The 15,001-nt window shown below is 45.7% G+C and overlaps 1 protein-coding gene across 6 annotated transcripts in view; it reads right to left on the bottom strand.

Moving 5' to 3' along the window:
• The window catches only part of wdfy3 (WD repeat and FYVE domain containing 3), a 118,304-nt gene that overhangs the window by 72,617 nt on the left and 30,686 nt on the right, over nucleotides 1-15,001 (bottom strand). For 5 of the 6 annotated variants that reach the window (XM_061730681.1, XM_061730678.1, XM_061730680.1 and 2 more), the window contains exons 3-8: nucleotides 12,010-12,133; nucleotides 11,267-11,376; nucleotides 5,884-6,111; nucleotides 3,787-3,979; nucleotides 3,333-3,519; nucleotides 3,085-3,251 (exon numbers count right to left, since the gene is read on the bottom strand). In XM_061730681.1, the coding sequence (XP_061586665.1) occupies nucleotides 3,085-3,251; nucleotides 3,333-3,519; nucleotides 3,787-3,979; nucleotides 5,884-6,111; nucleotides 11,267-11,376; nucleotides 12,010-12,133 (1,009 nt within the window). Of the gene's footprint in view, nucleotides 1-3,084; nucleotides 3,252-3,332; nucleotides 3,520-3,786; nucleotides 3,980-5,883; nucleotides 6,112-11,266; nucleotides 11,377-12,009; nucleotides 12,134-15,001 lie in introns of those variants that run through there. The other variant, XM_061730683.1, reaches the window with a different exon arrangement.

Here is a 15,001-nt window from a genome sequence, read left to right as displayed (position 1 = left end):
CTTCCACAAGCTTTGTGGTTTGTCAATATGCATTTAGCCAGAATTCATCTAGCCTTTTCTGTGATGTTCTTTCAACAGGCGAGTCCTCCTCAGTTGTCCACTTTGGTTCAAACACTGATGGATGGTGTGATATGACACTGATGGACCCTGATCTTGTAGTTCACTTCGAATCTCTCTCAAAATTGTTCTGGTCTCTTTAGTTTCCATTCGTATCATCCGTCTCTTCAGTTTGTCATCAGTTATCCTCTTTTGTCCACATCCAGGGAGGTTGGCGACAGAAAACTACCATAAAACTTGGTATCTGACAAACACATTTCAGTCTGTGGCCTTCATCAGGGTCATCTTTAAACCTCCACTTAAAAAGGTTGGGTTGGGTAGTTCTCCCCAAGTATTGTGACGCACTAATGAGGGCCCCCAAAGATCTTTAAAATACAAGTAGAATAAAATAATGAAAGTAGAAAAAAGAAGTAAAATTGATCCTAAAAACTACATCAGCCATAAATATAGAGAACTGAAATAAAATAACAGACAGTAAAAATAACTATAAACCCACATAATAGGCCTAAATCTCTCTCTGTCTGCCTAAATCACATGAGTATAAATGACAAATGGAGATGAAACATGATGTTCAACCCAGAAATGTTTTTTTAAAGCATCACAAATGAGTTTCAAATGTTAACTAAAGTTTCATATGAAGAAATATTTGATTCACTTTAAGAAGTGTCCTGTCCTTACTTTCAATAAAAAACACCCACTGAACCTTTCAGTCTAGTCTTCTCTTGCTAGAATATCACTTTACAGCACCATGTCAGACAACAACAATGATGAAACTGTCTCACGGAGCTTTGTTTCACCAGTTAAATACCTTCTTAACTCTGACAACCTTTGACGTCTTCCAGTATGGTTTTCATGCTCACCGCAGCACTGACACCGCCCTTGTCAAGGTGTTCAATGACATCCACATAAATACAGACTGGAAGAACCACAGTGCTGGTAATATTGGACCCTAGGGCAGCATTTGACACTGTTGACAATAGTATATTTCTAGTGCGACTGGAGAATGGGTTCAGACAGTACCTGACTGGTTTGAGTCAGGGAGTACTTTGTGTCAATAAGCAACCTAATATCAGAATCCACAAAAATGACATGTGGAGTTCCCCAAAGTTCTATCCTAGGACCCCTCCTATTTAAAGTACACATGCTAAACAACAAGACGAGTTCCCATAACTATGCAGGTGACACACAACTTACATTACAATATCACCGGGTGACAGTGAGCCCATACAAGCGTTGAGTAGATGCATGAAACAAATCAATAAGTAGAGGTGCCATAATGTTCTTCCGTTGAACAACTGGTCTTTGGGCCAAAAGAAGAGCTTTTAAGAGGCAGCACACAGCTTCAAGTATTAAAGCTACACACCACTGATAAGGCCTCAATTGCCTTGTTGCTGAAATGTGCTATACAATCTTATTAACAGAGGCACGAGAAGCTCTGAAAGGTGCGTAAAATATATCAGTTATTTCATTAAAAACCTCATGAAACTGTATCAACCTTTGAAAAAAAAAAAAAAAGAGGGACATAATATCACTCCTTCAATGTTCCGCAGACGTTGCGGTAAGCCGGGTTTGGTTTGAATTTAGGGGATTTCCTAGCTTGCAGACAAGTGTCTTTACCGCTCAAATCCACCTATTTCTCAGCACTTAGAAGCCAATCGTCTTAACAATCCTCCTAATAAAGAAACTACTAAGAGGATTGGCTTGTAAAAGCTGAGAACAAGGTGGATTTAAAGACCAAATACACTTGCCGGATGGTACTGGGTGTTTTATAACGACCCTGATGAAGACCAGACGCTGAACTTCAAGTGTTGCTGATGAGACGTCTGAAATGGGGTTTTTTAGCGTTTACATTGGTAGAAAAAAGAGAGAAGTTGTAGATTGGAAACAAAATATGGATAACATTTACAAACTACATGACGCACATATCGTGACGTTCATTAACTTTGCCTCACAGTGAGGAACACAGATGAGAAAACTGACTTTGATCCCACAGAGTGAAACGCGAGCAGCAGTTAAGCGGATGTGGCAGGTTAATTAGGCATGTGAGTGGACCCCCAACGGTACCCCGATAGCTTCCGGTAATGACTTTCTACACAGCTAGAAGTGTCATTTGATGTGTAAACATAAGTGTTTCGCTGTGTGCTTTAACCAGGCAGCCGAGTTGAACTATGTGTGTGTTTGAGCGCAACAGAAGGCACGCTACAGGGTTGGACTGTGTGCCGTTGGGTGGAGGCAACTATGTGTAATCGCTTACAGCTAATGCAACAGCATCATGAAACAAAACCACATTGTTAACTCTCAAAACTGTGCCTTATTGTGTTTGCAAATAAAGATTCATTAGTGCACCATAACTCATCTAAATGTGAGGCAGACCCAGCTGCCATCTCCTCCCTGTTTATAAAAACAATTCTCCAAACCGCCAAAGCATCTCTGGATTTCAGAAAACGTATTTTGTATTCAAGCAGCGTGACAAGCGACAGAGTTGCCATGGCGCCTGTGAACAGGTTAAGCTCACTGGGATCAGCCAAGCATCAAAGTCATTCCAGAGATTAAGATCGGGCCGGGAGATAGCGGTGTAAAGGAAGACCTTTCCACAAGTTATTCCTCTGTTTTTGGGATTTGACAAAGTAAGTCGGTGGTCGTCTCAAGATGTAAAAGGTAGATCAGCGACTAGAAAGATCACGTAGGCTTCACACTTTCTCTTCCTTGACCCTCACTGTCTTTGGGCGGGTTTCTGGGATAAAACTAGGAGGCTGGAATCGTAACAGGGTCGATGCTTTCAGCCGCTGTGTCTTAGTTACAGTGAAGGACGAGGTGGGATCCACTGACTTCTGCACTACCGCTCCACACCACCTGGTGGCAGTAGTACACCAACATCCCTGTTTACAACCGCAAATGCATAAAAGAGGAACACAGCAAAGAAGAATGAGAAAATTAAAGCCAACTGGAAAGACCAGATCAAAATAGAAAGAACTGAGACCCCCCGCAAAAAAAGTAAAGTTTGATTATAAAGTTATCTCTACAAACCTTTTCCTGTTGGTTGTGGGAGGACGAACCCCGGGAGCAGGAACGGGGCCCCGGTCGTCAGGCCGGCAGGCTTCAGCTCCGTTACCCCGTACGTGGACAGACAGGTGACCAGGTTTACCAGGTCCTTCAGTGCATCTTTTGGTTCGTCCTCTTTGGCCTGTTCAAGTCTGCAATCAGAAGGTGACGTGGTATGAATGTCGCAGTCACAAAGTCTTGAGGAGCTGCAGATATGGAGATCTCGGTTCTACCTGAGCATGAGGTCACAGAGGAAGGAGTAACCCTGGCACATCCGGAAATCGTCCAGGAGGGTCTGCGACACGTCGCTGGAGTCCTTGAGGAAGCAGGAGAGGCCGGCGAACATCTCCACGATCTCCAGCGGGGACAGATCGTCCGACTGCTGCATGTTTTGCACACATGAGCCCAGGCATTCCTTCTCTGGAAACGGAGGAATTTGGTGGTGGACGGGTTGTGGAAAAACAGAGCTTGTGAGGAATGTTGTAAAGTGATGCATGGCAGTGTGTATGGCAACAATTAGGGACACATGTTGCTTTGATCGTGGATTTAAAGACATATAAAAAGAGTGTGTATCGGGTGGAAAGCACACGCTGGATAACTGAATACTGGTCAATATTGGTGCAAACATCCTCCTGAACAGTTTAACCGTGCTTCTCCCTGAACTCCGCCGCTGTGAAGAGCATGTACCGTGTATGTATTTGACCACGTTGACGCTGAGGCCGTGTCTGGAGATGGTGGTGAGCACCTCCCCCGCGCTCCTCCTCCAGGGCAGGTTGTGGGGGGGGCACCAGGACGTGATGGCACTGAACAGCAGCTGCAGGTCGTCCTTCTGGGCCAGCTCCTCCGCCGGAGACACAAAGGTGCAGAGCTTCACCAGGATCTGTGAGGGCGGGGAGGTGGGGTTTTTATTCATTTATTTATTCTAGCGAAAGGCATCGACTTGAAATAAGCCGATTACACTAAGGCTGGAATAAACCGACTGCTTGCAAAGTCGGGGGAAAGTATTTTCCCACCTCTGCAACTGGCGGCGTTAATGCATAACAATCTGAGTCGGTGAGCGTGGATTCAGAGTAACAGCCCCAATCAATTCTTGCGAGTCGTAATCTGCCGGTGCTTTACAAGAATTAGGCAGATAAAGATTTTTTTCCCCCCCTAAGTAGGTAAAATATGTTTTTCTACAAATGGAAACCCCAGAGAACGACTCACACGGCGCTCGTTATTACATGGAGGCATCTGAAAAAGCAAAGCGGGTCCCATTTACAGGGTTCAGGATTTTGATGCTCCTTAATAGATCTTAAATTTGAACGGTTGTGTAGCTTAATGACATTAACCAATCCTCTCAGGAGCTGACGTCCCAGCAAGTTTTCCCCCGAGGTCACACCGAGACGTTTCTAGTAGAAGAAGACTGAACTACTTTGCTCGCCAGGACAATAAAGAGTGTGACTTCAAAGTTACTGTAGCGTGCTCGTAGGATGTAGGTTTTAGCGTCACTGCTGGTTCTAGGGCTGGGCGATATATCGAGATTTTAATATATATCGATATATTTTCAAACACGATATGGTACGAGACAATATCGTTTATATCGATTTAAAAAAAAAAAAAAAAAAATTTTTTTTTTTTTTACATTTTTTTTTTTTTAGGATTTTGCTATAGCTTATTTTGTGACAAATTGACTTAAATGTTTTATTTGAGATTTGCACAAATGTTTTGTTATTTGCACAACTGCCAACCTCAGTGGAAAAGTCTGCCTGTTACTGTCTACATTGTATTAATTGCACAGTGTATTTTAATTTAATTGTTATGCCGGAAAGGGATATTTGTTTTATTTTATTCAAGAAGAATTTTTATTCTATATATGCAGGCAGTTTATTTTTATTTCATTTGTTTTATACATTTTGATATTGTGCCGACCTCTGTTAATAAAGGAACCTGTGTGACATTTGGCACGAGGCTTTGTATTAAAACTGACTGTTTTTTTAAGGGTTTGCCTCAGAAAAAAATGAAGCTAACAGAGATGCTAACAGAGATGCTATGCTATAATGCTTTGGGGGAAACCCCAATTAAGGCACAGAAAAAATATCGAGATATATATCGAGTATCGCCATTTAGCTAGAAAATATCGAGATATAACTTTTGGTCCATATCGCCCAGCCCTAGCTGGTTCCTTTGTGTTTTCGTCTGTCTGATGGACTGGACGTAGCCGTTTTACGGGGGTTTTCCCACCCGCACTATTTAAAACCTCGGTACGAGCGCAGTTCCTGCGGGTCAGTGTGGAACCAGGCGGTGATGCGGCTCGTCTGGGTTGTGAAGTCTCCACGTCCTCCATCCGAACCAATTACGAGCAGACTCTACGCGTTCGACTTAAGAAGGCTTGTCGGTGGAGCTTTTATGATAAATTAAAGAAAAACACGGTGAAAGAAAGTAACGCCACCAGTCGCTGACAAACGGCGTCCGGCCGTTTTCCTGAGTGACGCAGACAAAGGTAGAACAGATGTGACCAACGGCGGGTATGAACGCGTCGCCACGCTTTTCAGCTCTTCGCTTCGGGCCAGTTGTCTTGGAAACCTGACGCCCTGCCAACACTGAGACGCTGCCACGTGGCTTTTGGTGCGACATTTGTAAATGAGAACTAACGCGACAGCGGTACGAGGACACTCCACAGATCTGCACCCACATCTGTGAAGACAGCTCAAGACCTCGTCAGAACCAGAGTATGAAACCGTTTTCTGTGGGATGAAACCTCCGATCTTCCGGGTCGTTACTGCTCCTCCTCGTGGCGTTTACCTGGACAAACACTTTCTGGAGCAGCGCCCTGCGGTCGGCCGGGGGCAGCTCCGGCTGGGGGTGTCCTTGGCCTGGGGTCTTCTCCTGGTTGGGCGGTGGCGGCGGGGGTGGCGGCTGTGGGGCGGGGCCTCCGGGGGCCTCGGCCATGTGGGGCAGGTCGAAGAACAGGTAGAGGCATTTGACCAGCGTGGAGGGAACGGACATGGTGGTCATGCAGTCCACCGTTTTCTGTGGGAGGAAGGTGCACAGGACAGATTGTCAGTTACAACATTTCAGAATGATTCAGTGGGGAAGCGTAAAAGGACGAGACCATCTGTCGTGTGATTTCTGTCCGCTGTGTAACTGATGAGCGCAGAGCTGCGCCGCAGCAGCTAAGCAGGGCTACGATAAATGTTTGGGATTCTGGTAAACAGTTCTTCTGCTGAGTTATGGCTCACGGTCGTGCTCGCGTGTGTGTGTGTGTGTGTGAGAGCTGGGAGAGGAGAAGGCTGTAGAAGGAGATGGGGTTTGTGTTTGCTGAAGCGAATGTTTCAGATAATGAACCACTGCCTCCTACACACAAGCTCACGGTGACAAATTATCTTGCTCGGCCTTTCACTAACACACACAAGCTCTCAAATGTGACAATGACCACACACACATTCAATGACACACGCGCACGCACACACACACACACACACACACACAAACACCTGATCGATGGAGGGAAGGAGGGAGGAAGACAAAAAGAGCCTGACGGTGGAGGAGGGAACGTGCTTCTGAGGATTACTGCATTAACATTAAACAGGGAGACTATTCTGTTAGAGTAACTGAAATATGTGTGAAAGGACTAAAACTGGCTCTGGTGCAGCCTTCAGGTTCAGGTCACTGACTGACTGACTCACCTGAACCAGGTGAGTCAGTCACAGAGATACCCGGGAGACGAAGGCATGCAAGCCTGTGTGAGAGCAAGATGGAGAGGGAGAAAACAGAAACCAGAAATACGGCAGGAGACTTCTGTGTCTGTGTGTCAGAGAGCGAGAGAGCCGAGCGCACTGGGAACGCTGGGGGTGAAGGGCATCCCGCTCAAGAAGAAACAACAACAAAAAAAAAAAGCAGCGTGGAGGATGCTGCAATTTCATCCGATGAGGCAGGAAGAGCGGGAGGCGAGACGGAGAGCGAGAGCAGCATGAGAGGGAGTGAAGTGATGTCACGTTTACAGCGGGGGGGGTTACGAGCCCGGAGAGTCCTTGGTTTTACTGTCTGAGTCGCCAGCAGAGAAGAGTGAGTACAAATCCATTAAAGCTCACCTCAAACAGTCAGGACGGCACTGATGCAAGGTTATTCTGTCCTCTCAGGTGGTTTATCGTTGTCAAAACGTCACAAAAATAAAAAATAAACAGCCTCAGAGAACTTATCCTGCAATGTTAATGGGATTAACTGCAAGTTTCTCTCTCATTTCACAAAGACGGGTCTTTGTCCCTCGTTTTTTATGTCCGAAGCTATATTTAGAAAAAAAAAAAGGAGTTTTAAAATTTTGCACCCTCTGCTAACCCGCGATCTCAACGTGTATCAAAAACTACCGATGCAAGGAAATCACTGTTATTGCTGATCTTCCACAGGAAATGATGGGCTTTTATTTTATTTCTTTTTATTTTACTAAATTACATTATTCAATAAAAAATCATGTACATTACATTACCGTTTATGTCAGGCAGCAGGCGTAACCTTCAACCTAGAGTAACAGCTGTAGCTCGTGAGCTAACGTCGGTGGTGACAACTCAGCGACTTCGTAGCGACATTTCCGAGCGTTTTCAGTTTTCAGACCCCTCTGGCCGCTTATTTTCAAAAAAACTAGCGACTTTTTTCAGGCGTAATTGAAGACTTTTGTGGAGTCCAACCTGAAGCTGCTCGCTCTTATCAGCGAGCAGCTGGTGCTGCTGTGGGGGAGCAACCCAGCTCTCAGCGGAACTCGCAGCAGGAGACGTCCACCTGAACAAATCATTCAATCCGCCAAGTTTATTATTTCAGAAACGTCTCCTGTTTTGAAGTAATTCTAACTGGACAGCGAATGCAGCAAATGCAGCGAATGCAGCAAATGCAGCGAACGCAGCGCTGCAGCAGCATCTGCCGTCTAGGAACCGGTTGAACGGGGAGGACGGAGCTCCTTTGTTTCTTTTCTTTTCCTTTTTTGTGAAAGTGTCGGATCGGGACTCGGTATTGGCCGATACTCAACTGACTCGTAAAAATGTGATCAGTGTTGTGCCCGCCCATATGCCCATCTGAACTTATAAAATGTATGAACATTTTGTGATTATGAGGACCTGTAAAACCAGACTTTGCCCCTTCTTCCTGAAGTCCTGCGACCCCCTGCTGCTAACTCCTGGTTATCTCGGCCTGGGTCGAGATAGTCCGTTTGCGACCCCACTGCCTAGCCCGAGATAGCAAGTTTATGACCCCAAGAGGGGGGGTCAAAACAGATCAAAGCCAGCAAAGAAAGTTTCTGCCAGGGAAACAGACTCCCTGGGGATTTACGACACCCCCTGGGGGGGGAGCCGGATGCAGCGGGGCCCAAAACCAGACCTCAAAATGGTACTGCTTCTTTGAACCCCCCTTTTCCGCTTTAATGTGCCTCATAAAATGGCGCTGTTGCCTGAACTACAACCCCCAGCATGCCTTGCGGGGGGGGGTGGCGCCTACAAGCGCGCGCATCCAATCGCAATGAGGCACCGATGACATCACTGCAGCGCGCGTAGGATCAAAACCCCTGCCGCTGCTTCTCTTCTCTCTTCTAATCAACCTCTCTTCCGACCACCCTCTCATCCGAGCTGGATCGTTTGGCTCTGGGCCAAGATCCCATCTCCCTTTCTCCCCCCGGCTGGGGGGAGGTGTAAGGCCCCATCGGGCCGCTCCGTTGGACCTGCAGCCCGTTGAAGCCGCGGTGCACGGAGCCGCCTCCATCTCTGCTCTTCTCAACTTCATCTCATCGGCGCAGGCCAAAGCATCCCATCTCCTCTCTCTCCCCCCGGGCTGGGGGGAGGCAGGAGGCCCGCACCGGACCGGGCCCTGCGGGGTCCGGCCGTTGAAGCCACGGTCCCCCGGGAGGCTCCGATTTCTCACTAAACTCTGTTCCTCTTTAAGTTTCTGCAGATCCGAGCTTCCGACGCCCACGCGCTCCCGGCAACCAGATCGGGACACAGCTGCGATTGAGTTCTCTGACTGAACCCCCCCTCCCCGCTCCGAGCCCCTGTCTGCGAACCGGCGCAGGGATCGGGGACGGACGGCCGGCGTCTCGCCCGGCGTGAGCTCTCCCGGGGCCCGGACGGCCGCGCGTCGGCGACCGGCGCAGAGAGGGAAGCACGGCAAGGAGAGACCGGTCCCCCCGCCGCGCCTAGGAATGCGTGTGAGCCTCCGTTTGGTCCGGAACCACGGCCCGGCACGAGGCGGCCCCGCCGCTGTCTAATCCGTTTCAGGGGAAGGTACGGCCCAGTCACAGAACCCGCAGGCACCCGATTCCGGATCCCAGAGGAGACGTGAGCCCGCGTAGCAGTGATCAGTAGGATTTAAGAGTGTTCAGAACTGTGTGTGAGATTGTGAGACCTGGGTTATCAGTAACTTAAGAGTGTTACAGAGCTAAATCTGTGTTCAGAGCTGAGATTACACCACCATCATTATAAGGACTGTTTTCATTAATTTGTAGTCACTACTTTCTGCTAGTCATTCATGTTTTAAAGCGCTGTTTTCTGCAGTTGATCACGGTTTAACACCGGGATCACCATCCGTTCTAATTGCACGTGGCCAAGAGGGCGCGTCCATCTTTAAAAGACCACAGGAACCCTGTTTGAACTGTAGATGTTCTGTATCTTCGTTATTATTGCTTGATTCCTTTTCTTTTTCATTCCATGCATTTAACGTTTATGTTTCATTTTATTGATTGTTGTTTTTCTTGTTAGTTAATGGTTTTATAATAATGTCGTGTGCCATCAGATTTATTCGGGTACTTATTTACATCTCTTTTGATACCCGTATGTAAATAAACTCTTGATTGATTGATTTCTTTATGAGTGGTTGTGTTGTTTCATGCAAGATTTGGTCACAAATTGATTTGTTTAAGCAGAGCCTAGTGTTCGGATATCACGCCTTCACTGTTATTCTGTAAGATTTGCTGTTCTGCAGGATAATTCAAATCATAATGAGACTGATTTTCTGCTGTTAGTTATCGAATCCCACCGGAAGTAAGGCCCCGGCGGTGGTGCCCCTACGAGAATTATCATTTTTGATAATACAATTTGATAAATAGTCAACTTTATTAATTATTAATAATTCTTTAATAGAATTATCATTAGCCTTGATAACTGGACAGCCAAGCTACCTATGAGTTGCACAACATCAGTAAATCCCTAATTATCATCATCATAATAATTATTATTGAATATTTGAGCAAAACATTTTAAAGAGAATCATAGAGAAAGAAAAAAAGCTAATGCAGATTTTTTTTTGGGTTGTAAAGGGCAGGGATGTTGGAGGGTAAAAAAGCTCGATTTCTTGTCTTCTTCCAGTCAGAAAGAGTCTGAAACAATAAGGCTGGATAGAGAAAAAGGCAGAGCAGGCATTCCTCGATAGGAATACAAACGGGCCAGAGGAAGTCGTACAGCTCGCCGCAACCAGCCCCCAGATTAAAATAAAACGTTCATATTTCAAACATCACTGTGAACTACAAATGAATCAATAAGACTGATTTTCCATCCATCCCTACAGTTGAGGTGATGCTCAGATCTCCAGTGATGTCCTCAACATACTACAAAATATGTGACAACCATCTGCTTCCAGCCTTGTAGACCAGACCTCGACCGGTCCAAACAGAACCGTGACTTCCACCCCATCAAACAACTTTGGGTTGAACTGGAGCGTGGACTGTCATCAGTCTCCAAATACCATCTAATTTCAGTCACTGCCGCTGTAAAGATGAGCGCATCGAAGACGAGGCAGCCTGAGGAAGAGACTCGGACAGCGGTGGATTTCTGCTGTGCGGCAGGGCGGGAGAAGCCTGACGGCTGACAGCAGCGCTGCACGCAAGACTTCCTGAGGAATTCCAGCTGAGAACTTCAAAACAAGTCTGCTGGCCCCGGTACAAGAGGGAGAAGACACGAAAACAAGAGCTTAACGCTCATATTTACAGATCAGAGCAGGTGAGCCAAGACCAAGACGGTACCGTCTAAATCACATGCAGTGCTGGGATGTTTCTGAGAGGACAACCCTGTGTCGCCACGTCAAAACCAGTCTTTAATTTCAATGCATTCACGAAAAAAGAGACACAAAACCATGATTCCCATAAGAACCAGAAGAACATGAACACACACCAGACGACTGGAGGTGCAGATAAAAATTGCATTCTTCTACTGACCTGTCCGGAAGAAGCCAGGAGGTTAATGGTGGTCAGAAGCATCCAGCCGCGACTCGCCTCCTCGCTCTGATTCACCTCCAGGAACTGGACGATGGCTCGGCTGGCCGCCTCTGCAGAAACAAGCACATAACGTGACCCGGATGGACGAGGAGCGCTCAGACAACGTGACCGTCGGTGCGACGGGCCACAGAGGTGGACGTGTGCAGGACAGCGGGGTTCGTCTCCTTCTCTTTGTACAAAATGAAGATATTTTGAAGTGGAATGCTTTGTCTCGTCTCTGTTATTGCCGACCCGTCCTCAGCCAGCTGTGGGAGCAGAAACGTTGAGCAGCAGAAATAAAAGTCCTGCGACGTCGTTCGAGATCATGATTCAACAGCTGAGTCAGCCTGCAGAAGCTTCTAGGCCAGCTGGAGAAAGTGCGTTTAGACGGTGGTGTTACGAAATCGGAGCTCCTCCTCCTCCATCATGTGTCCAGGCAGAGACCGGAGAGAGATGGAGAGATAAGCTAAGAATCAGGATCTGTGTTTATGTGTCCATCAGCCTGTTCACCACGCTTCCCGCGAGGACATCGCAAGGTCACCGCAGCTGCTAAAGATCCAAAGAGATGCTGCTGCGGAGGCTGCTCTCGGAGCGGAAACGGTTAACCAGTAAAGTAAGGTCATGAGGAGGAGTGATGCTGGAGAAACCCATCCCTGCACACGTCCAGCTTTCACTTTTCTCAGTTTGAGGGTGGCAGAGCTCACCTGTGGACTTATTGGAGGCTCTCCGCCTGATCTCCGTCACCATGAGCCGCGACACCTGGGTGGTGAACTGCAGCAGGTCGGCGAACTTCTCCATCATGCTGCTGGGCGGAGCATTCCCAAACACCTGAAGCGTGTGGAGACATCTCATTTTAATAGAAAAATTGACGTAAAAAAAACAGAACAAAGAAATATTATGTTAAATATGTATGTGTCAAAAGAAACGGGCTCTTTTGGGATTAATAAAGTATTTTGAACTCATTTGATATTAAAAATTATTTGTTCTCTTGTTTAGGGCAGAAACTCCTGATAATTCTAGCCAAAATCCCATCAGGCAGAAAATAAAAACAGAAATAAAAGCATAGTAAGACTAAGTGATGTATATTTATAATATTTTCAGACTGAACGGCTACATTTGGCGTATTCTATGAATATTTAATATTGATAATATTACCACGGAACCTTGCGGACCAGTTAACAGCTGTTTGCTTTAGTCTCGCTGCTCTCATATTCTGTGATGTGATCAAAGTAAATTCTTCTCTCAAGGGTTGGTGGACCTGCCCTCAGAGAAGACTTCAGCTATCTGGGACATGAGGAGTAGAATCACTGCTCCTCCACGTCGAGAGGAGCAAACTCTGTTTGTGCATCTGGTTGAGATCCCTCCTGGACACCTCTCTGAGAGGGTCTCGCAGGCATCTCCAACCAAGGAACATGCAGGACCAAGCGGCGGCGTTTCAACCTCCAGGCGGAAGCCAGATGGGAATGAAGAGAGGTTACAGTTCCTTGATGGACCACCAGGAGCTGCGTCCAGTTAAAATGTTCAACTTTGTCATTTGTAATGTTACTACCAAAAATAACATTTGAAATGAAGCTTCAAGTTTTACAAGTTCAAGGGAAGTGGATGGATGTGTAACATCTGTTTCTGGATTTCTGGCTGTAGTTGCTTATCATCGCAGTTCACAGTCAGGCTGCATGTAAACACAGCTAACAGTCAGGCTGCATGTAAACACACCTCACAGTCAGGCTGCATGTAAACACAGCTAACAGTCAGGCTGCATGTAAACACAGCTAACAGTCAGGCTGCATGTAAACACACCTTACAGTCAGGCTTAGGGCTGGGCGATATATCGAGATTTTAATATATATCGATATATTTTCAAACGCGATATGGTACGAGACAATATCGTTTATTAATTTTAATTATATTTTTTTTTTTTTTTTTTTACGATTTTGATATAGCTTATTTTGTGACAAATTGACTTGAATGTTTTATTTGAGATTTGCACAAATGTTTTGTCATTTGCACAACTGTCAACCTCAGTGGAAAAGTCTGCCTGTTACTGTCTACATTGTATTAATTGCACAGGGTATTTTAATTTAATTGTTATACAGGAAAGGGATATTTGTTTTATTTTATTCAAGAAGCATTTTTATTCTATACATGCAGGCAGTTTATTTGTATTTAATTTGTTTTATACATTTTGATATTGTGCAGATCTCTGTTAATAAAGGAACCTGTGTGACATTTGGCACAAGGCTTTGTATTAAAACTGACTGTTTTTTAAGGGTTTGCCTCAGAAAAAAATGAAGCTAACAGAGATGCTAACAGAGATGCTAACAAAGATGCTAACAGAGATGCTAACAGAGATGCTATGTTATAATGCTTTGAGGGAAACCCCAATTATGGCACAGAAAAAATATCGATATATATCGAGTATCGCCATTCAGCTAAAAAATATCGAGATATGACTTTTGGTCCATACCGCCCAGCCCTAGTCAGGCTGCAGCTGCTCGGGAGGAAAGACAGATGAACAACGGAAAGCAACTGCCTCCGGTACCACCGTTGTTCAGGCGACGCTACGATTTCTCCACATGAAGTGTTCAACACATCACCACATTAACTTTGGTTGCAGTTTGCTTTTCTAAATTACTTAGATACAGTTGCTAAGCTGGCAAAATTGCAGGGATGTTGCAAGCAAGTCTGCAGCCCACCTTGATGAAGCGAACGGAGGGAGAGGAGGAAGACGATCTGAGAATGACTACACTGATATTACCTCACAAGAGAAACTAAGATTTTATATATCGTCTATATAAAATACCAATATGAAATAAAAAGTTGATAACAACCACTTCCTCTCATCTTTTCCTGACTCTGCCTGAACGACACAAGCCGAGCCTTTGAGGGAGCAGCTCAAAGACAAACTACACTCCACCAAACAAAAGCTCATCGTGTATTTATTTATTCAATAAATCTGACATGAAAGTTGGATGTGGCCTGATGTCCTTCTGTACCCGGAGCACTTTAGTTTCAAATTCTGACATGAATTATCCCACCAGTGAGCGAATCACAGCCGCTGCAGGGTTATTAGCTGACAAGCTAAGAGACTCTTGGTGCGGCACTTCAGTTTGATGAGAAACACTCAACCGGGCTGCCTGCAGCAGCGCCTGAGAAACAAACTGGCATATCACGCTGTCGCTGCAACGTGAAGGAGGACTGGAGCGAGGCCTGAGCCCTGTGGTCCTTTTCTTCTCTGGTGGGGAAAACATTTGCAATATAATCCTATTCATGGATTTCAATATTTGACCATTTTTACCTTTATCGTTCTGTTTTATAGATCTTGCACCTGGTATCAATACGTAAGTGGTCTGTTTACAAGTGAACAGCTCTGAGCACGCTTGTTTACACCTGGCACTAACATCTGCCTCCACACGTCTCAAGTGACCACTAGTGATCATACATCTCTTCCCGCCCGACATGCAAACAAACAGGAACTTGATTTCTACTAAATGTGTTGTTTTTTTACCGAACTACACTCGTCCAGTTCCCAGAAGAAACAGCAGGTCCTTTATGTAAGTCTATGTGTTTGCCTTATATAACAGGTGAACCATATATTTACAACAATAATGGCAACGATAAAACATCCAACAACTTGGGAAAGCCTCAGAGTAACAAAGCAGAAAAGGAATTATTTTAGAAAGTTAAAAAAAGAAGAAC

Source organism: Cololabis saira, chromosome 9 (genome assembly GCF_033807715.1).
Source record: "Cololabis saira isolate AMF1-May2022 chromosome 9, fColSai1.1, whole genome shotgun sequence".
Taxonomy (NCBI): domain Eukaryota; kingdom Metazoa; phylum Chordata; class Actinopteri; order Beloniformes; family Belonidae; genus Cololabis; species Cololabis saira.
The sequence above is the reverse complement of the archived record's forward strand: the minus strand, read 5'-3'. Positions and strand labels throughout refer to the sequence as shown.